Source organism: Arachis ipaensis, chromosome B9, assembly GCF_059453495.1.
Source record: "Arachis ipaensis isolate K30076 ecotype BB chromosome B9, ASM5945349v1, whole genome shotgun sequence".
In the NCBI taxonomy this organism is placed as follows: Eukaryota; Viridiplantae; Streptophyta; class Magnoliopsida; order Fabales; family Fabaceae; genus Arachis; species Arachis ipaensis.
Window position 1 is genome coordinate 11,056,291 of NC_142444.1, and position 23,062 is coordinate 11,079,352.

Consider the following 23,062-nt stretch of genomic DNA (forward strand, 5'->3'; position numbering starts at 1 on the left):
AAATCTTGCATTCAAATTTATACATGTTTGAACCTAAATCTGCACAAAATGAAATGATAACTCTAAAAGAGATTAACTCTAATTCTAAGTATGCAATATAGCTCTAATAAATCCGGCTTTCTGACTATTTCCCAATGACCAAAATATTTTTTCCAGTTGAGGATTTGTGGAGAACTTGAGTGCAATAGAAATAACTTCATCATCAGTGAATCCAAGTTCGCTAAGTATATCACCAGCCTTTTTTTCCTCACGAGTGTTTACCATAGCTTGGGCAAAAGCATCCAAACGCTTTCCCTGTTGATCGAACACAAATTTCAGCGTGTCAGTTAACTCCTTCATCATCTTAGTATCCTTTGCCGCTTTAAATGAGGAAGGCTTCTTTCCTTGTTTCTTCCCAGAAGATGAAGCCACAGAATTTGATTGTTGGAGTAGAGATTCACTGCAATCATGGTTTGAGTTAAAGATATCCGTATCTTCTTCGTCCATTTCTTCATACCCATTCATTTGCACTTCTTCTTCAGCGTCATTGTCGCATACAGCAGCATCCCCATTTGCTATTTCCTTACAAAATATTTTTTCCAAGCGCATATAAAGGGGAAAAGGCTTTCTTGGAGTATACAACCTTACTCCTTGTTTCTAGAAAAAATAAAAAATAAAAGATCAACAAAGAAGGACAGACTATCAAGTAGAATAAAATTAATTCAACAAAATCAAACTTGTAAACCAACCTTCATATAAGCAGCTAGGATCTCTTTGTTGTCCACAACCACACATTGCTTCACATCATCCCATCCAAAATCGCTACAGGCTGCCATGTCAGTAGCAAATTGATATTTCTCTTTCAACCTCTTAACCTTGTTTTTGCAATGAGTTATTTGAAAACCACCACCTGGAAACCTCTCATTCATTTTTGTAGCAAGTTTCTCAAAAGATCCAGGCCTAAATTGACCTGCATCAACTATTCTTCCTTCAATGACAAGCTCATCCATAAAACCAACAAATACCTCTGTCTCTTCATCAGTCCAAACATGTCTATCCATTTGTCCCTACAATCTATATTAACTCAATAAAAATTTAATTGAACATCCTAAGCATATCATGACATTATCTTTATAATGTATCAATACAATATATTTAAATAAAATACACATAATAATTCAAATAAAATACACATATAATGTATCAATACAACACAAAAGCATATCATAAGCATATCATGACATTATTTTTATAATGTATCATTAGAATACAAAATCAAACACAACAAACTATCATAATAATTCAAATAAAATACACATACAAGAAATAAACCAACTAATTAATTCGGCTATGCATCCACTCATTCTACATTTCATGTGCTAAGTTGTCCCGCCAAACAGTCTATTCATTGCTGCCCTCTACACTGTCAATAATTTCATCGTCGCCATCTTGGTTATCATCATGCTCCTCTCCAATAAGCACTTGCTCATTCTCAAGTGATATGTCCTCCTCAGGATCGGAGTCCATATTAAGCCGAATAAAATTTTGTAATAAACAACAAGCAATAATTATTCTATTTTGTCTTGATTTGCTAGAAACAAGGACTCCTCAAAATTGCCCATCTCTTCTTCAATAAACCATAACAACGCTCAATAATGTTCCTAGCTGAAGAGTGCTTCTTGTTAAAATATTCTCGAAAGTTTCTAGGCGCATTTCTACCATAGGCCCATTCTTGTACGTGGTATCGAGTATGCCTATATGGTGCTAGAAACCCCTTGCAATTAGTATAACCAGCATCCACTAAATAATAATTCCCTATAAATCAAAAGAGACACGTTATGAGGATTAAGAAAATTGTATGAATTAAAAATTTTGAAGTGTTTTTGTTACCTAAAATTTAACTATTACATACCAATTGGTATCTTGAGGTTATTACGACGTGAAATTGCATCTCTAAGGACTCTTGAATCCGATGCGGATCCTTCCCATCCACTAAGTACGTACACAAAATTCATATCTCAATTGCATACGCTTAGGACGTTGGTTGATATTTTACCCTTTCTTGTTTTGTATCTTGATTTATCTTCTTCAGGGACAATCACATCTATATATGTTCCATCTAATGCTCATAGACAGTTCTAAAGCAAAGAAATTGAAGGTTCAAAACTATCTCTATACCATATATAATACAAAACCACAACCGCGTTTCTTCATTAGACATACCTTGAACCATTTCCATCGGGGATCTATGTAGTCATCTGGAACAGGAACAGGCTTTGCAAACAACAGGGTTTGGACACATATTACCGACGACAAAACTTTATTAAAGTACTTACTTATTGTTTCTCTTGACCTATAAAATCTAACTTGGAGTGTGCGATTCTTTTTATGATGAGCTAAAATTATTAAAAATATAATCACTTGCTCAGGTATATTTACATGACATTCATCACTTAATCCACCCTGAACTTTAAGTAACTCACATAATCTTCCTAATGCATCTACGCTCATCCTTAATTCCCAAATACAATTTCTATCGCCTCCTCCTATGATGCGGCTTAACACATTCCGTCTTAAGGGATTAGTATTAATTTCTCTATTCCTAATCAACAAATGTCTCCTTCTCTTATTTCTCAAATAAAAAAATGCAAACATCAAAAATAATATTGTGGCTGTCTCAAGTTCAACCTGAATCATAAAATAAAAAAAAAAGAAATTGCCTAAATTGTTCAGATTGGTCCAATAGTTCCATTCTTCCCTAACAACAGATAAAAAATATAAATCGTAATTTATTATAAAATAACATAAATACTAAAAATAATCAATAAGAATAAAAATAACAACATCACCGACTAATTATTTTATTTTTGCATTCAAATAAATAAGAAGAGTTCAATATAATTTTTTTGCATTCCTTATTCCATTCTGAACAAAATATGTTCAATCATTCATTCACAGTAGGATTGTATAAATTAAAAATTTTGACACCAGAAAGAATTTCATGTCCATATTCAATTTTTATATTTTCAACTCACAAATAATATAAACAAATAAAAATAAAAGAAGCCAGAAGAACCCAATAATTTAAAGTAAAAAAATGCAAACGAAAATAAGAAGCAAAGAGGAAAGGCATAGTTATATACCTGCGTGACTGAGAAAGAGAAGAACACGTGAATTCCAAAAGTTGTGACAAGCTCTAATAAATAATTTGCTTCTGAAATGTTGTAGTTAAATTAGTTGAGCAAAAAAAATGAAGAGGAGAAGCAGTAAAGAAGAAGAAAAAGAAACAAAAAAAAAAAGAAAGAAGAATAAGATGAAGTACTAAACAACAGAACATCGGAGAAAGAAGAGAAATAAGAAGAAGAAGAAAGAGACAGAGAGAAAGAAGAGAAAGAGAAGAGACAAAGAGCTAGACCTGGGAAGTGAAACGAAAAAAGAATCCGAAAAAGAGAAGGAAGAAGGAGAGACGAAACAGAGAGCATGGGAAAGATTACCTCGGAGGAGAAGGCTGCTGCACAACACATAAAATTAGGGCTTATGATATGATTTTAAAAATGGTAACAATGGAATAATAATAATATGTAGGGATAAAATGGGAAAAAATTTTCATTAAAAAATTTGTGTCCACTTTGTTAATTTCCGTGTCCATCATTGTCCTTCATAAAAGAGTAGACACAAAAATTAAAAAAACTGTTCCAGAGACAATATGTCCACTGTCTATGTCTCTGCTACCAAACACGTTTTAAACATTTAATGTCCATGTCTTTGTGTACTGTCTCCAAAAACAAACGCTACCTAAGTGTACTCTATTTCGAATCCTCGCCTTTAGTTTTCTGTTATACGTTTTAAGTTTTCGGGATGTTAACGTTTTTAGGAATTTGAAACCGAGTTTGCATGTAGTGATTGAGGCTGTTTCTGCTATTGATAAAGCAAGCGGAGCTGAGGTTTCAGTTGCCGTTGATTACGAGTCGAGAGGAAAATATTTCTTTGACATGTTTGGGTTATGGTTTTGATTTATCGAGGTAGGGGTATTTTTCAGAAAACTATACTTTATAAATTGGAATTATTATATATGGGTAGTTATGTGAGAAAATGTACTTCTAGTAATTGTATATATCTTATGTATTGCTTGATTGACTTGGATGGATATAAATGCTTGTTTGATTGGATTACTGTTTGGTTTGTGAAACGGACGGTTCTTGAAGCGTTTCTTTAAAGTTTTTTCTTTACAGTTTTGAAGTTGAGTTTAATCCATTGTAAATGAAGTTGCTTCTTAAAATATGAATTTTTTGGAATTAGTCTGATCTTAAACTGATTTGGTTTTGAACCCGTGGAAGGGGTTATGGAAAGATTTGGTTGGGACCTGAAAAAGGTGGCAAAGTCCAAGTTTTAGAGGAGATGCTGCTGAATTTTCATGAAATTTAAGATTTTGTTTTAAAATGTGATTTAGAAAAGATGAATTTGAGAGGTTCTATTGCTTGGTTCTTGATTATTAAGAAATAGATATTTCGAATTTAATCTGTTTATGGAAAGTTTTTGTTTTAAGAACGATTTAAATATGAAAGAACCTATGTTTTGGAGTTTGATTAAAGAAGTACTTTTAGAAACGTTTCAGTGGATTTTGAAAGAAATTGAACTTTGATTAATTAAGTTCGTTTTGCTTTTAAAATACTCTTTAACTTTTGATTTAACAATATTAAACAGTTCTGGGCCTTTGAGAAGGTTACCGATTTAAGAATGAAATGGAATTGATTTGGAACTTAATGTTTTCAACATGCTTTGGTTTTGGTTTTAAATCTCCATTTTAATTTATTTCAATAATTTTGGTTTTAAAATTTGTTTCATTTTCACTATTATTTTGCATGCCTTGGTTTTCGTTTTAAGTCTCTATCTCAATTGACTTCAAATTTAGTAACTATGATTTCATAGATTTCTAAAGAGTTTAAGAAATGAGGCAAGTTATTCTTTCCTAGAGTCTTCAGTCTTTACCAAGGTTCTTAATTAATAATTCTAATTTAAAATAGTCAAGTGAATGATTTAAAATTGAAGGATTGAGTCTTTTCAAAGAAAATTCCCTTTTGAGGTGATATTTGAAAGTCTTTTGGAAGTTTTGGGAAATGTCAGATATAGTGACTAAGTCTTGAAAGAGAATTGGATTATGAGCTTGAAATGATTTGAGAAATTGAGGATTTTAAAGTGAAGACTGAAATGGATTGATCCTGGTTTCAAAGTAAAGAGATTTGAGAAAAAGGTGACTTATGGCTTGAATGATGACTGGTTTGATATGAATTGTTAATGAAGTGAGGAAATGATGATGGATGAATGATTATGAATATTATTTGGCTTATGCACTCAAATGATCTGAGATACGAGTTTTTCTGGATAGAGTATCGTGGCTTGCCACTACGTGTTCCAAGGTTGAGACTCGATACTCTGTTGACCCTACGTCGTAAGGGTGACCGGGCAAGTATAAATTCCCGGGAATTGATAACCTCCATTGAGTAAAGTTATATATGAATGTATGAATTATAAATGAAATGAGAAAAAAACTATGCATAGACTCATGGGATGTGCGATGGGGGAGAGTCCAAGGGTTTCAGACTTGTCGGGTTGGCTTGATAACCGACAGATGAGCCTCATCAGCCATAGGACATGCAGTCATCATATGCATCTATGTGACATTGTTTGGGTGTGCATATTGTACTTGGTTTGCCTATATGAATAATTATATTTAATTGCTAATTGCTCTACTTGATGTAACTGCTTGATTGTGTTTGAACATTCTTACTTGTGTTTATGACTTAAAATTGGTTGGATTGTGGCGGATTGATTGTTGATTGAATTGTTTGAGCTTAGGGCCGTGGTTGATTATGAGATGGGCCGAAGGCCATGTTTGATTTGAGTTTTTGGTTTAGAAGAGTATGAAAAACTAAACTGGTTCAGCATAGACTTAATGAACCTATGCTTGGAACAACTCGGTCATTCATACTGTCTAGAAAAAACTTTTTAAAAAGGCTTTTGGATTTTTTAAGAATTAACGGATTTCAAATCTATTATTTTGAAAAGATGCATAAGGCAGTCATTAATCACTGTAACGGTTTTATTTTCACGTATTTTATTATAATAATTCTGTAGCCCTATAGTGAGAACCCTTTTGAGGACGATGTTCTCACTCCCCTACAGGTGTTTCCTTTTCAGGATATGGACGAAAAGTCACGAAGAGTTTATCCTATTTTCTATTTATATGATTTATTGTATTGTTTTAGATATTATGTTTTTTCTCGCCTTTATCTTTATACATTTTGTAAGAGGGATAGGAATTATATTAGGTAATGCTTGTAAGTCAATATTAATAATATATATATATATATATATATATATATATATATATATATATATATATATATTCTTTGTAAGTATTGTAATTTGTATTAAAAGTATGGATGTACGTTTTGAAAATACGTGTTAAGTTTGAACAGACTCATATTTTAGTGTTAAATAATTTAAGAGTCGTCGTAATACCCGAATTATCAGAATGGCGCAGCCGGAAGCGTGACATTTTGATAGTTGGGGTGTTACACAATGACCTATAGTGCAGATTTTGGAGTGATAATGTTCAAAATTCTCGTATTAAAATGTAATGTAATGATTTTACTTGGAGTGGAGGTTTGAATGGAATTAGTCAAAATTTGGTTTGCATTATGAGGTTGTTGTTGCACACTGTTGTCTTTGATCAATTCTAACGAGGCAAATCTTTGTTCTGGAGGAAACTCAGATTTTGATGTTCCAATATTCTCTTGCAGACAATTGAGCTTGGATTGTTTGTCATTGAGCATACCTCAATGATCACGTGATTGATTGTGGTGTTATGTTCCTGCCGTTGCTAGAAATGGGAGGAGCACCCATACTTCTTATAGCACATCTTCTGTGTGGCCGTACTTGTTGCAATGAGAGCATGCCATTGTAGTTCAACGACCTCTACTAAAATAAAGGTTTGATTGATCTTGAATTAGACTTGTGTTGCTTTTCGAAATTTGAAATTGAAGATTCGTGAGTCGATGGAGGAAATTGACATTGCTTTGATTGTCAAAATCACCACTCGAGAATCTGTTTACCATGTCTGCCATTTTGAGAAACCATCACAGAGTAATAAGGATTTAGATCTTCTTCTTCCTTCCTACTCGTTAACTGAAACAATTATGTTCACTAAGAAAGAATCATGTGAACTAACCTCTCATCAAACTCTATTCGATGAGATTCAGGGAAGAGGTAAGAAAGGAAAAAAGAAAATGTCGAAGTAAAAATAAGTGAAAGAAAGAAAATGACATCATTGGCAATTCACAACTTTTTAATTCGAACCACACTCACCACACAATGAAAAAAAAATCTGATGTCATAAACTATTCAAACTGTGATATTAATGGTTTGATGAGTGAAAATTGAGAAAGAAAAAAAATGATTCTTCTCATTTTTTTAAAAGAAAAATGTAATTAACCTTATGTACTCCTTATGTACTCCTATTATAATTAATTACCATCAATATTAAACTAATAAAAAAATTTAAATAGCTCACTAAGCTCTAACTAATTGCATTTATACCAAATTTTTTGTGTTTTACTGTTGTTGATGTTCAATTAGAATTTCCTCCGCATGTTCATGTAAGATAAGGAACTTGGAAGTTGGATTCCAATAAGCCTGAGATACTTTTACCAACTGAAAACATTTCTCATTTGCCGTAGCCTTCAAACAATGGTAGACGTGAGTTAAGAGTTACAAAAAAACTCATCAATATCACTCACTAAATCATAAGATTTTACTTCCCTTCATATTTGAAAGTGAATTTTCCCTCTCGTAAATGCAGAAGCATGATGATTTAATAGGTTGTGGAGATGATTCAGTAGATTTTAACATAGAATGTAATGACTGGGATAAAGTGTTCATGATTCAGATGATATGGATGGCTGGGAGAGAGTTCAATGAGGATTCCGACGAGGAGGATAAGGATGGGATATGAGGAACGGATCTGAAGAAGGAGGTAGTGGACCACTTCATCCGTGGAATACACTAAATTATACCGTAGCTCTTATTCATGCCCTTCCGGTGGAAGATCGTGCTACACTGCAGCGAAGGGAAAAAAATTTTGTAGTTAATTTTATGTACTCTTTATGTACTCCTATTATAATTAATTATTATCAATATTAAAAAAAAAAGCTAGATAACAAGTTATATTTACTGCTTTTTATTGTTCTGCTGTAATCAAATAAATTGATAAATACATAAGACTAGATTGCAAAAACAGGAAACTTGGATGATGATAGTATAACAAGGTTTTATTTTGAAAATTAATTGAAAGTTTTCTCATGCAAACATGCCATTTTAGACAAAAGTTCCATGATGAAATTTGGAGAGGAACATGCTACACAGACATTCATGAGGAGACAATAAACTAGTTAATAGTCTAATAACAGTGAATATTAATTAGGAGTAGCCAATAATTAGCTATGGTGTGTCTCTGGTATAAGACTCAAAATTTTTGAAAAATCTTATTATAAGTTAATTTTAATTTATTTGTTCAATAAAAAATTTAACCTCAAAAATTAATGTAAGATCCAAAATTTTTGAAAAATCTTATTATAAGTTAATTTCAATTTATTTATCTATTAAAGAATTTAACCTAAAAAATTATTTTATTAAAGATAATTAAAACAAATTTTGATAAATTAAGTTTAAAATAAATTAAGGTTTTTATGAGATTTTATCATTATTGACTATTTTCCTATTTACAATTTAAAGTTTTAGAAATTTGAAAATAATGAGGTTTTGACTATTTAAATTAGAATTCTTATCCAATTTTATAATTATCGAGTTATTTTCTATTTTTAAATTATAAAGTTTAGTAGTTGTAAAATAATAAGAAGTTTATATTGCTCTAGTTTAAATAATTGAGATTTTAGAATTTAATATTTTAATTTTATAAACAAAAAAAATAAATTATATTATCTCTAATTTTAAATTAGAATACTTGATTAAAAGTCAATTAGCAAATTGATAATTAAGTAATATTTTTAAAGTAATTTCAACGGATTAAATTAGATTTCAAATTAATAAAATATACCCTAATTTGATTAGAATTACCAAATTCTAATTAACCCAAATATTCCTAAATTAAACCTTAACCCTAACCCCTTCTAACCTAACCCTAGCCACCTATGTTTTCCTTTTAATTTTACCAAACACACGGCGGCAGCAATAGAAAAACAAAGAAAGAAAAGGGAGAAAGAAGAGGGAGAAACAGAGAAAGAAAAGAGAAGTGAGGGGAAACGGAGAAGAATGGAGAGGGAGAAGGAAGGAGAAAAGAGGGTTATGCCGTGTTAAGTTGAATTGTCGTGGTTATGAATGATTACGCTTTATTTGAGTTAGCTTGAAGTTGAGATAAGTAAATCTTGAGATTATAAAGAATGAGGTGATGATAGTGATGATGACATTGAGAATATTGACTTAAAATTCTATTTAGTTTGTATAATTGAGACATTATTGACCTTCTATCGCAAGATGTGACCGGACACTTTAACTCTCCGAATTTTTTTATGGGCATGCATGTATGAAAATTGTTAGATAGATTAGAAAGTGGAAGTTAATTTGTTAGGTGATGAATGATTAGAGAGGTAGAGAATGAAAGAATGTATCTTGAAGTTGTTATGGATGAATTTGATATCATCTTGGTTGGTTTTGGATTGAGAATTTTGAAAAACTAGAGGATTTGAATTTTTAGTAAAATCAGAATTTTAACCAACTTCGGTGGGTCATGATTTGGCTCTCGCAATTTGGATTTGAGTGAACTTTGTCTTAAATTGAAGGTGATTATAAGAACTTTAAAACGGTTTAAAGATGAAGAAAAACAGAATTTTATAGAGAAAGTTATGAATGTTGAAAGTTAGGTATAAAAAACTGAACTCTAAGATGTTGCAGAAAATCAGAATTTCTGGTTTGTGTGTCCACACACACTATCGTGTGCACGCACAGAGCAAAGCGTGTGTTGAGACTCGTGCGTATGCATGAGGGGTGTGCGCATGCACACCCTGGGATTTTCGCAAGTTGGGCGTATGCACACTATGGTGTGCACGCACACGTTGGGGATTTGTTCTGGTCTGTGCGTACGCATAGCAATGATGCATACGCACAAGCCTTTTTTATACAAAATTCTATTTTTAACTGTTTGATCTTTCCGGTAAGCTTGTAAATTTTCGTAACACTTGTTTAAGATTTCCTAGCTAGTGTTAGGGTATGGGACGAGCGAGAGTGTATTGGATGAATTAAATGAGTATTTTATTTTCGGTTATGAGTCTAGAACCGGTGGAATAGAGGATAGAAGAGTTAGAAATGAGACTAAATGAGATTGAGACATGAGGATGATGGTTTATGTTTAAGGTGTGATGAGGAGGATGATTGAGTATGAATGAGATATGACGATAATGGTTTATGATTAAGATATAATGAGGATGATTATGAGAAAATGATGAGGATGATGATTGAGTATGAATGAGGTATGGTGATGAATGATGATGATTATGATTATGAACGGAATGAAATACAATTGAGAAAGAGGTTGATAATGGAATTAACTCTAATTAAGATGTACGCATTTGAGTAGATGCAGTGGAGTTGATAATGGAATTAACTCTGATTAAGATGTACGTGTTTAATTGAAAATCTTGCAAGGATCGTGGTGGTGTACCAGTCGTAATGGTGGAGATCGTGGTAGTTTACCATCCACTGGTTTTCAATAGGACGATATCCGGGTTAGCTACCGGATGTGTCGGGTTCTGACAAAGTAACCGACACGTGAGCTCATCATCAATAGGGCAGACATGCATCATCTGCATTTGATTGAGTTGTTTGAGTTTGCTACTTGTCATGATTTTGTTTACTTGTACATATTAAATGACTATATATTAAATGACTATATGCTAATTGCTTTATTTGAATTTACTTGTGTATTACTTGATTGCCTTACTTGTATTTGTATATTTGAGAGGTCTCTGATGCTGGTATCGGTTGACGCTGAGAGCTGTTCTCCTTGGTGTTTGGAGGACTATGGAACTTAGAGAAAGATGAGTTAGATTATAATTTTCTATGATAGTTGCTTGATTACGGATTGGCAAGAACTTAGGATGGAAATAATGACGTGTGAAGTTGAAGATTGCTTAGTGAGTTTCTTGTTATCTTATTTTGTATTTATTTGACATTTTTACTTTACTTGAAACCCATGAATTAGGGATTTTCATTCCGTATATATCCACTATTTTTTAGATGCAGGTCTTGGTGCTCCGTAGTGAGTTGGAGTTCGTCTAGAAGACGGTGAAGTTATCTTAAGTTCTGTATTTCACTTGGTTTAGATTTCTCTTTCCCCTTTTATTTTTGAAAAATATTAATGATGTGTATGTACATATTAAAATTTAGAAACTTGCCTATAGAGGCTATGTTGTATGTTTGGGAAAGATAGAAATTATTATAATCTATTTTTAATTCTATAATCCTAGCCGACATAAACTTTGTGGATCGTGACTAGTGGCTATTTTATATAATATATATATATATATTCTGTCTTTACTCTATTATTCCTTTAAATTTTGTTTTTATTCTACTTATTCGATACGTGTGTGTTTTCGCTCACGATTTTTTTTATTCTTTTTCACGCTTCTCATTTAATAATTTCTTTTAATATATATATATATATATATATATATATATATATATATATATATATATATATATTACTATTCCACCTTGAGTCATACCACCTTATGATCATTGACTTATGACTCGAGTATAAGGATTTGAATGTTAGGGTGTTACAAGCTCAACATCTGTTGTCTTCATTTGCTCAGTTGCGATTTTGCCGTCATCCGTCGCGCTTAGGAGCTTCTGTCCTTGTCTGGTCGTCGTGCTCCAAATCTCCAACCCCTTTACTCATTCACCAATCTTGTGGTCGTCTTTTTATCTTTTTGTATTTTATTGAATGATTAATTAATTATTGATTAGTTCTGACTGTTCTATTGTGCTGTTGTTTTGTGTTTTGTGCTTTTTGCATGGTGTTGTTTGTTATTGAAATATTATGCTATGTTGTGTTTATGCTTTGGGATTAATTGTGCTTAGATTGTTAAGTTAGTTAGTTCAACAAAAATTTTTGAGAACTTAGCTTTGGCATGATTGATGAATTTTGTCAATTATTTACTGTTATTTTGCAGATGATCTGGGATTGCTTTTGAAAAGTGTATAAAGCAAATTATTCACTGTGACTAGTTGATAAATAGATCATTCCTTCGTATAAACCCTATGAAATCCATGTGAATATTTTAAGGTTTATAAGATTATAAGACTTTAGTTGATGAATCATTTTAAATGTGGATGATATTTTAAGACTTATATTATATTATAATTATGTTTTAGTGTGTTTATTTATATTTTATTTATTATTTTATTATAAAATAATTTTTTAGGTTGAACTATATTTAAACTAGTTGAACTAGTAAATCAATAACTAAAATGGTTTAATAACCGGTTTGATTTTCAAAATCTTGATAATTACTAATTATTCAATAAAAAATAAAAATTGTTAGAGTGACAAATAATGAAGTATGAAAAGAAAAAAAAATATTGGTTTATTGTTTTGCTTTTTTGTTGGGCCAGAGAGCCCAGTTGAAGGGCCCAATTCCAAGTTTATGCTTCGTAAGTGAGTGACAGTGAGTAATGCGTAAAACCCTAACTTCGTCTTCTCTTGGTTCGTACGTCCCAAGTTTTTGAAGCTCCTCGAAATTTTATTTTCCGCAGCGATAGCAGCAAGACGAGGTTGCCAATATGAAGGTTTTATTCCCGAAACCCTAGTTACTGTTCATGATTCGATTTATTAATATTATTATTCTGTTTGTTCATCATTGTTTGCTCCTTTTCTTTTAGTTCAATATTGCAAATCCCACAACTGGATGCCAGAAGAAGCTCGAGATCGATGATGATCAGAAACTGTAATCATTTCTTCCTTTTGGTTATATCTTCAGTTATGGAGTTGTTAAGTTCAGTTAGACGCTAGTTAGAAGTAGATTTTAGTTTTTTTTTGGGTAGTTTTTGGTATCTGAAAGAGTTGATGAGGTATGTTCTGTAAATGAATGATCTTTCTATACTCTACTAATTCGTGAATTATTGACCATATTTGACGGATTTATTTGAAGAGATGTTTGTTAAGTAGGAATTGTGTTGTGCAACCTTCTGGTCTTCTTTTATCTGATAATATTTTGTTTATTTTAGAACTCTATTTCCAAGTGAAAAATTAGCCATCTCATCCCAAAAGTAACTAAGTGTTTACTATGAGTTCTTCCTTTACTATTGTCCCTTTGAGCCTTTCTTAGTTCGTGTACCTGGTGATCTTTTAGGCTTATATGTTTTTTAGGGAATTTGTTAGCTAAGTGAGACCATAACTCATAGAATGCAATTCAATGATCTTACTTTTACAGTTTCAAGGTTTTGTGAAATTGCTTTCTTTATTTCTTCATGCATGTCATAACCTATTAGTGTTCTGAGGTTTTTTCCCAGTTATATTCCACAAACTAAAAATATTTACGCTCTCCCCATTTATATCTCTAGTACAGTAGTACTACATGACCCCAACTGTTGCCAAAACTGTGTTTCAAGCAATATGAATTACTATTATTTACTGTCATTGGTGCTGCAACCACTTCCATTATTTTCTCATCCATGCACCCTTCTCTCAGCTATCACCTTCGGTTTATTGTTTTCCTCATATCTGTCCACGCTTTTGTCCTTAGCTATGATCAGTGGAAACCCCTGATTGCTTCTGGAATCTTGTATCACAAACTATATTGTCTATATTACCTTCCCAAACAGGAGAGAGAGACCAATTGATAGTCTTGTAATTTTAATTGATTTCCTTTTGACCAACACCAACCTAGCTGCTTCTGTTCAAGATGTTAACTATTGAGCTATTTGGCCTGTTTAAACTATTGTAATGCTCCATTGGAAATTGCAGACGAGCATTTTGGGACAAGAGGATCTCACAGGAGGTCAATGGAGATGCTCTTGGTGAGGTATGCTCTTTAGATAGAAACCTTCAAACCTGGAAATTGCTGGCCTAATATCTTTTGTCGAACGTTAATGTTGATTTGATCTTTTTGTTTATGCTACCATTAGGAGTTCAAAGGATATGTCTTTAAAATTACCGGTGGCTGTGACAAACAAGGTTTTCCAATGAAGCAGGGAGTGCTTACCCCTGGCCGTGTCCGTCTCTTGCTCCACAGAGGTAGGATTTTTCATAAAGCTTAAATTTTACTTTTGATTTTCCCTCTAGTAATGGGACTAGGAAATAAAACATGTTCTTACGGTGGAGATACATTTGGAAATAGAGGACAAACTAAAACATGAAATAAGCTGAAAAATGTTCCCGTGAAAGCAATTTTATGCCAGTCACATAGTCTCCTGAACTAATGTTGCTTGCACATCACTATGATCCATCTACGCCTTCCCTTTATCTTTCTAGTATAAAGTATTAACTGACATGTCCTCTCTGTTTCATTTACTCTTGATTGTGTAAACAGGAACTCCATGCTTCCGTGGGTATGGAAGGCGTAACGGAGAGCGCCGGAGGAAGTCTGTTCGCGGTTGCATTGTCAGCCCAGACCTCTCTGTCTTGAACTTGGTGATTGTGAAGAAGGGTGACAATGATTTACCTGGATTGACTGATATTGAAAAGCCAAGAATGAGAGGCCCAAAGAGAGCATCCAAGATCCGTAAGCTGTTCAACCTTTCCAAGGAGGATGATGTGAGGAAATATGTCAACACATATCGCCGTACCTTCACTACAAAATCAGGTAAAGTATCTGATGTCTCTTGTATGCTTTATTTGTTTTTTCATTGGATGTTGCCAGTATGATATCTCTGCTGTTGGATGCAGTAGTAGGTTTTTAGTTGCTAGAAAATACTTTAGTCCAGTCATTATTTCTATCTTTTCTGCCACTCAGCTATGTTTACTTGGTTCAAAATTTCAATAAGATTTATTCTGACCCAGGTTATTTTTTCCATGTGGCACATGTGCTTTGCTAGTGCTTCTTGTGTGTTCATGCATCAACAATACGATGGACATATGTTTTTCTTAGTATCTTCTTTTTCTTGTATGTATTATGGAATAGGATTACAAATTATTAGTAGCACAGAAGTAATGTCCCTTGTCCACTCATTCAAGTTTGACGACATAACATGCATGTTCATGAAATAGTTTGGAGTGATGATAGTGGAACCCTTTTGTATTGAAGAGATCTCTTTAAAATAATTTTTTATGGACCCTGGATATCCAATTTAATTAGGTGGTTGCAGAAAAAAGTCTGATGAATTAGAATCATAATCTGAATGATGGATGTCTTTGTTTCAGGTAAAAAGGTGAGCAAAGCTCCAAAGATTCAACGCCTGGTCACCCCATTGACACTGCAAAGGAAGCGTGCAAGGATTTCTGACAAGAAGAAGAGAATCGCAAAGGCAAAATCAGAGGCAGCTGAGTACCAGAAGCTTCTTGCCTCCAGGTTGAAGGAGCAGAGGGAACGGCGCAGTGAGAGTTTGGCAAAGAGGAGGTCCAAGCTTTCTAGTGCTGCTGCTAAAGCTACAACTTCATAAGCTACTTTAAGAGAGATATGGTGAAGCTTGGTCTTCATCCTAGTTTTGGTAGTGTCATTCCATGATGGCTGCTTCATGCTAAACACTTGCGTATTTGCTATTTGAATACATTGAGTATGTTGATTTATTAATATTGTATTCGACACTAGAACGGATTGGAAGTATTTTACCTGCTTGAATTTTATAGCAGTTTTATACATTCTAGGCTCTAGCTTGTGGTTTAGAGATAAATTAGTTTAGAAAAATACAAAGCAACCAACACCTCATGAGAATCAACACTATACTACATGGATATAAGTGTAGAATTGGATAAACAGCAAAAAAGTTACAAAACTTTATTAAATTTATAGAGAATATATGAATTCTACATAATTTTATTTTTATTTTTATCATAAAAAAAGATTTAGTCTTCGTTAAAAGGTATGTGTATACTACCGTCACCTTTATTCCATAACCAAATTAGGAAAATGCTATAACAAATACCATCCCTTTCTGCTTTCTTGTAAAAGCCCTAACCTTGCCTGCAGTTCCAAAATTTCCGCCACAAGGTAACCTTAGCCTTCTTAAGATGTTCCTGTGAACGATGGAATCTAACTTGGTTTGGTATGACCTGTTTGAAGTTACAACTTACAAGGTAAACTATTTTATCGGAATTAGAGTTGTGTCAAAAAAGGCTTTGGAAAAAATAACTTTTTTTCTATCTTTTATTTACCTTCAAAATGAAATTTTTTATTAGTAAAAAAAACCGTGTGTAGAAAAAATATGATTTTTTTAATAAAAGAATCATCAACTTTTTTTGAAAGTTTTTTTTGATATATGATAGGATGCAATGATATTGTTTAATCTATGTAACTGATTTTATCTAATGAGATATGACTTTATTGTTATTGTTTTTTTTCCCCAATAAATATTTTCTTTTTACTTTTCTATAACAAGTATATATATATGTTAACTTATACTAAACCCTCCAAACCTGATGTTACTTAATTCCTATGATGCACGGACATTGATACAGATATAAAGTATTTTTTAAATAAATCGTAATGATATTTTGATATTTTATTAATATTAACATATAAATTAATTTTTTAGTTATTTTTAATGTCTTATTTTAATTATATAAAATATTTAAAATATTTTTTGTTTTAATAAATAATAATATATATTATTTCTAAATTTATTTTAAAAATACATATTAAAAATAAGATTAGACACATTGACACGTAATAGTATTTAGATGTATCCAATCGTGTCGGTAAAATTTTTTTATGGGACAAGAGTGTCTGTGAATATCGTCTCCGAATTGTGTCCGTCTCCCAATTGTGTCCGTGTTTCATGGTTTAATTCTATTCAGGCTTTGCTAACGTTCCATTTGGAATATGCAATGCTAACGGAGTGGTGAAATAACAAACGTGCAAAACAACCTATGATGCTCCCATTGATGTGCATAATTCTCACTCCTTTGATGCTACGCTCCACCAAGTTTTTGTTCTTCATGTTCCCCAAACGTTTCTTTTTACAGAATCTATGTACTTCAAGCGTTGCAACCATAGCCACAAACGTTCATGCTCAGATATACAATCTTTCCATCCAAGGGAACCTGGAAGAAGCTCTTTCACTACTATACACCCACGACACAACACACTCTTTTATGTCCATTCAGACCTATGCCACTTTGTTCCATGCCTGTGCTAGAAGAAAGTGCCTCCAACATGGCATGGCTTTGCACCATTATGTAATTGACAAACACCCAGAAGCACAAAATGATCTCTTTCTCACTAATCACATCATAAATATGTACTGCAAGTGTGGTCACTTGGCATATGCTCACCACCTATTCGATAAAATGTTGCACAGAAACATTGTCTCTTGGACTGCTCTTATTTCGGGGTATGCCCAATGTGGCCTAGTCAGAGAATGTTTCTCTCTCTTTTCTAGCTTGTTGGCTAGCTTCTGTCGGCCCAATGAATTTGCTTTGGCAAGTTTGCTTAGCGCTTGCGAGGCGCATGACATTAAATGTGGCATGCAGGTACTGGCAGTTGCTTTGAAGATTTAGTTGGATTCCGATGTGTTTATTGTATGACATTATATGTGGCATGATGCAGGTACATGCAGTTGCTTTGAAAATTGCTTTGGATGCCAGTCTTTATGTTGCAAATGCTCTTATTACAATGTACAGCAAGTGTTCTGCCTTTGGTGGATGTTATGATCATACAGTAGATGATGCCTGGATCCTATTCAAGTCAATGAAATTCAAAAATCTTATATCTTGGAATTCAATGATTGCAGGTTTTCAATTTCGTGGACTCGCGGGTCAAGCCGTTTGGTTGTTTACTCATATGTACAGCAGTGGAATTGGGTTCGACCGTGCCACCCTACTCAGTGTCTTCTCTTCCTTGAATGAGTGTAGTACTTTTGGTGATATCAACATACATCTAAGAAGCTGTTTTCAGTTGCACTGTCTTGCTATTAAAAGTGCTCTTTGTTCAGAAGTTGAAGTGATAACTGCATTGTTAAAATCGTATGCAAACGTTGGAGGAGATATTGCCGACTGCTACAGGCTCTTCCTTGAAACAAGTCAACAGGATATTGTATCATGGACTGCTATAATGACTGTGTTTGCAGAACGAGATCCTGAGCAGGCATTCCTCCTTTTCTGTCAACTTCATCGTGAAAGTTTTGTCCCAGACTGGCATACATTCTCAATTGCCCTCAAAGCTTGTGCATACTTTGTGACTGAGAAACATGCCCTGGCTGTTCACTCGCAAGTAATTAAAAGAGGGTTTCAGGAAGATACGGTTCTTTGTAATGCCTTGTTACATGCTTATGCAAGGTGTGGCTCCTTATCTTTGTCTGAACAAGTATTTGAAGAAATGAAATTTCGTGATTTGGTTTCATGGAATTCAATGATTAAGTCGTATGCCTTGCACGGGCAAACTAAAGATGCACTGAAACTCTTCCAGCAAATAAATATGCATCCAGATGCTACAACGTTCGTTGCACTTCTCTCAGCTTGCAGTCATGTTGGACTTGTTGACCAAGGAGTGAAAATTTTTAATTCCATGTCTGATGATCATGGTATTGTTCCTCAACTAGATCACTATGCTTGCATGGTTGACCTCTATGGACGAGCTGGGAAGTTATCTGAAGCTGAGGACTTGATACGCAAGATGCCAATGAAACCTGATTCTGTGATTTGGAGTTCATTACTTGGATCTTGCCGTAAGTATGGTGAGACTCACTTGGCCAAATTAGCAGCTAATAAATTTACAGAATTGGCACCCAATAATTCATTGGGATATGTACAAATGTCAAACATATATTCCTCTGGTGGTAGTTTCGCTGAAGCTAGCCTAGTTAGGAAGGAAATGAGAGATTCTAAGGTGAGGAAAGAACCTGGATTAAGCTGGGTTCAGATTGGTATGCGGGTTCACGAGTTTGCCTCTGGTGGTCAACATCATCCACAGAGGGTTGCCATATTAAACCGGCTTGAGATATTGGTTGGACAGTTGAAAGAGATAGGTTATGCACCAGAGATCAACTTAGCCTTATATGACACTGAAATGGAGCACAAAGAAAACCAATTGTTACATCATAGTGAGAAAATGGCCTTGGTATTTGCCATAATGAATGAAGAAAAGTTTCCATTTGTTGGGAACGTCGTTAAAATAATGAAGAATATCCGCATTTGTGTGGATTGCCACAATTTCATGAAGTTAGCATCATATCTTCTTCAGAAGGAAATTACTGTGAGAGATTCAAATCGCTTTCACCACTTCAAATATGGAGCATGCTCATGTAATGATTATTGGTAACATAATAACTGCAATTCCCAATGCTTTGTTTGAGTACTGGTTTCAACCATGGTGGAGCTTCTGGTTGAGAAATACCGTGCACTTAATAGTTATTGGAGAAAGTGATAGAAAGAGGTGTTTACATATTTATGTGGAAAATATTGTAAATTTTAAGTTGTAACATTCATCTCACTGGAAAGTACTAATGTGCATATTTTTGGTGGACCCTTTGGGTTGTGAGCTTGTTTAGCAGGGGAAACAGTTGCTCACTTTCTTGCATGAAGAGCAGTTCTTTGGAGTACACTATTGGTTGCATGTGGTGGTGTTCTTGGGTATGTTGAACTTGGAGAAGGTAAGAAACATCAAACATACAACAATATTTCTTCATTCATTAAAGATATTTAGGATATGATTACATGTGTGATTCTTCAATACGAACTTTGAATGATTAATTGCATAAATCTATCTTTAATTGATTGTGTGAACAGGAACTACTTGCTTCAATGGATATGGAAGAAGTAACAGTGTGTGTGGTAGGGAAGCCCTGTTTGTGGGTGCATTGTGCCATTGTCAGCACTCAGCACAGACCTCCTGTTTAGAACTAGGTGATTGTGAAGAAGGGTGAAAATGATTTTTTAGGATTGATTGATATTCATATTGAAAAGCCAAGAATGAGGGGTCCAAAGATAGCATCGAAAATTCTTAAGCTTTGAACCTGTCCAAGGAAGATGATTTAAGGAAATATGTCAACACCTTTAAGCACAGGCACAGGGAAGTGCAGCAAAACCATGTCATTCTTCCACAACAATTTCATCTCTTCTTCAATGAAGTTCAATGAAACCATGTCGTTTCTGTTAGATGCTGTGAGTGCTGTCAAGAGTTGATTTGGGTTCAGTTCCATCACAGCTCTTCCTCCAATTCGAGCTTGCTGGATCTAAACCCTCCTGCCACCAAGGACATCCTAGTTCAAACTTCTACAGTTCAGAGCATTGGCAACATGGATAACGAGGAAGACACTTTGTCGGTTGCTAGTTGCAGCACCGCAGTTTCTCTGGAGTTCCGAGTTCTGTGCGGATCCTTCTTTCTGGAATGACCACAATGTGCAGGTACAGTGCCTAATATGAAGATCTATAATGTTACTTAGGATAAATTTTTCTTAATGAACATTGATCACTATGTAATTCTGATTAATGTGTTGAGTTTTAATAGTATGAATGAGTTTTATGCAAGAAACTCTTACTACACATAAATCATAGAGCTCTACAACCACCTGGAATCTTATCACTAGCCTAATATAAGTATATAACCCTAAATAAGTTTTATTTTGGATTAATTCTCTGACACAGGTTACAATTAGAATCTTCTCAAGTATGTTTACTATTTCAAAATTTCAAGCAAGAATTCTTAGTGTGGTTTTGTATGGTCATGCGTCAACAATAACAAAGTACAATTAGCCAATTATCTAGAACTGTCAACAATTAACAAAAAATAAAAAATATATTTTTGTTTTTAAATTTTAAAATCAGTAAATTGTATTCTTTACTTGCCTATTAACCGTGATTCATTGTTAAACTATCTCTCTATTATGAAGTTGCTGTGCCCTGAAGTTTATTGACACTGGCATTAGCATTAGCATTTTACACGGCAAGATAACTGTTGAGTTGCAACTACGTTTTATGAAGACTAAACGTAAGCGTTTGTATTGTTTTATTATTATTATTATTATTATTATTATTATTATTATTATTATTATTATTATTATTTTGGGTTCCAAAATTCGTAGTAATCCAATCTATATTGGCGTATTCTATATGACCATTGAAACAATTGAAAATGAGATTTGGTTTGATTCAATTTGTATTGTATTCTATTTATAATGATCGTGTGTTCGGAAATAATTATATAAAAATGTGACAAGAATCAATTTCAAATCAGTTATTATACGTTGTCTTAATGTATTATAAGACTTCAACTAATGTAATTATTTCACTACTAATAGCGTTAGATATGTTATAAAATAACTAAATAAATAAGGAAGAAGTAACAAATAAAATATGAAAATATAATTAGATAATCCAAATAGTAATATTTACTAGAATTACTATCTCAATATAATAGAGATGATTAATATATTTATTAATATTATATATAAAAATTAAAAGAGAGGAGTACTTAAAATATTTATAAGGAGAGAAAATATAAAAGAGAGAGAGAACGTTGTTATTATTGGTTGTATTTTTCTTAGAAGCAAAGGCCTCTATTTATACATGAATGGGGGATATAATTTCAACGTTCATTTAATATTATTCCTTCTTGAGAAAGTAAGTTTCACATGGGAATGGACATCCACGTCCCATTCTTATCACAACACTCCCCATTGGATGCCCATTTAGGATTATTGCCTCATTAAAACCTTACTAAAGGAAAATCCTGTGGGAAAAACCTTAGTGAAGGAAAAAGAGTACAATATCCTTTGTGATGGAGACTGCCTCATTAAAAACCTTGTCAAGAAAAACCCAATGGGAAAAAAAAACCTGACCAAGGAAAAAAGAGTACAGTCTCCCCCTCTTGTCGACATCATTTAATGTCTCGAAATCGGCACATCCCAATCTCATGTACCAATCTTTCAAAGGAGGATTTTGGGAGTGACTTTGTGAATAAATCTGCCAGATTGTCACTTGAACGGATCTGTTGGACATCAATTGTCCCTTGATTTTGAAGATCATGAGTGAAGAAGAATTTGGGAGAAATATGCTTTGTTCTATCACCTTTGATGTATCCACCCTTAAGTTGAGCAATACATGCTGTATTATTTTCAAATAGGACAGTTGGAGTTATCTTATGATCAATCAGTCCACATGATGACAAAATATATTGAATCAGACTCCTCAGCCAAAAACACTCGCGACTAGCTTCATAAATCGCCAGTATTTCAGCATGATTAGAGAAGGTTGCTGCTATCGTCTGTTTCGTGGACCTCCATGATATAGCTGTACCACCATATGTGAACAAGTACCCTATTTGAGATCTCCCTTTATGTGGATCAGACAAGTATCCGACATCTGTATAGCCAACTAGTTGTGACTTGGATCCATAGGGATAAAACAATCCCATATCAACCGTTCCATGAAGATATCGAAAGATCTGTTTGATTCCACTCCAATGTCTTCTGGTTGGAGAGGAACTATATCTTGCTGGTAAATTCACAGCAAATGATATATCAGGTCGTGTATTATTAGCAAGATACATTAGCGCTCCAATAGCACTAAGATATAGTACTTCAGGACCAAGGATATCTTCATTCTCTTCTTTAGGACGGAATTGATCCTTTTTCAAATCCAAAGATCTTATGATCATTGGGGTACTTAATGGATGTGACTTATCCATATAAAATCTTTTCAGGATCTTATCTGTGTATGTTGTTTGATGAATAAAGATACCATTTTTTGTATGCTTGATCTGCAGGCCGAGACAAAATTTAGTCTTTTCAAGATCTTTCATCTCAAACTCTTCTTTTAGAGTTTTTATAATTGTTGGAATCTCTTAAAGAGTTCCAATGATATTTAAATCATCAACGTACACAGCAATTATAATGAACCCAGATGCAGATTTCT

At 33.5% G+C, this 23,062-nt stretch overlaps 4 protein-coding genes across 6 annotated transcripts; 2 read left to right on the forward strand and 2 right to left on the reverse strand.

Annotated features, from left to right (window-relative positions):
• Window positions 1-84: 84 nt before the first annotated feature.
• LOC148543725 (uncharacterized) lies at window positions 85-989 on the reverse strand. The gene is made up of 2 exons (XM_088498682.1): window positions 729-989; window positions 85-636 (listed from the first exon to the last, which is right to left on the reverse strand). The coding sequence occupies exons 1-2, from the start codon at window positions 987-989 to the stop codon at window positions 85-87; spliced, it is 813 nt and encodes a 270-aa protein (XP_088354808.1).
• A 581-nt stretch (window positions 990-1,570) lies between these two features.
• Window positions 1,571-1,994, reverse strand: LOC107614976 (uncharacterized). Its single transcript, XM_016317099.1, has 2 exons — window positions 1,892-1,994; window positions 1,571-1,794 (listed from the first exon to the last, which is right to left on the reverse strand). The coding sequence occupies exons 1-2, from the start codon at window positions 1,992-1,994 to the stop codon at window positions 1,571-1,573; spliced, it is 327 nt and encodes a 108-aa protein (XP_016172585.1).
• A 10,727-nt stretch (window positions 1,995-12,721) lies between these two features.
• On the forward strand, window positions 12,722-15,851 carry LOC107618434 (small ribosomal subunit protein eS6). Its single transcript, XM_016320498.3, has 6 exons — window positions 12,722-12,843; window positions 12,937-13,001; window positions 14,021-14,078; window positions 14,182-14,290; window positions 14,586-14,858; window positions 15,416-15,851. Exons 1-6 carry the CDS (start codon window positions 12,838-12,840, stop codon window positions 15,652-15,654), a joined length of 750 nt encoding a protein of 249 aa, XP_016175984.1. The 5' UTR covers window positions 12,722-12,837; the 3' UTR covers window positions 15,655-15,851.
• A 1,088-nt stretch (window positions 15,852-16,939) lies between these two features.
• On the forward strand, window positions 16,940-20,715 carry LOC107619669 (Tetratricopeptide repeat (TPR)-like superfamily protein). 3 transcript variants are annotated; one of them, XM_088498347.1, is made up of 4 exons: window positions 16,957-17,683; window positions 17,760-19,583; window positions 19,702-19,800; window positions 19,937-20,681. In XM_088498347.1, the coding sequence occupies exons 1-2, from the start codon at window positions 17,081-17,083 to the stop codon at window positions 19,467-19,469; spliced, it is 2,313 nt and encodes a 770-aa protein (XP_088354473.1). In that variant the 5' UTR covers window positions 16,957-17,080; the 3' UTR covers window positions 19,470-19,583; window positions 19,702-19,800; window positions 19,937-20,681. The 3 variants fall into 3 exon arrangements, with proteins under 3 accessions (XP_016177449.1, XP_088354473.1, XP_020967093.1); XM_021111434.2 differs by having other exon boundaries at window positions 19,690-19,800; window positions 19,937-20,073; XM_016321963.3 differs by having other exon boundaries at window positions 16,940-17,683; window positions 17,760-19,800; window positions 19,937-20,715.
• Window positions 20,716-23,062: the final 2,347 nt, after the last annotated feature.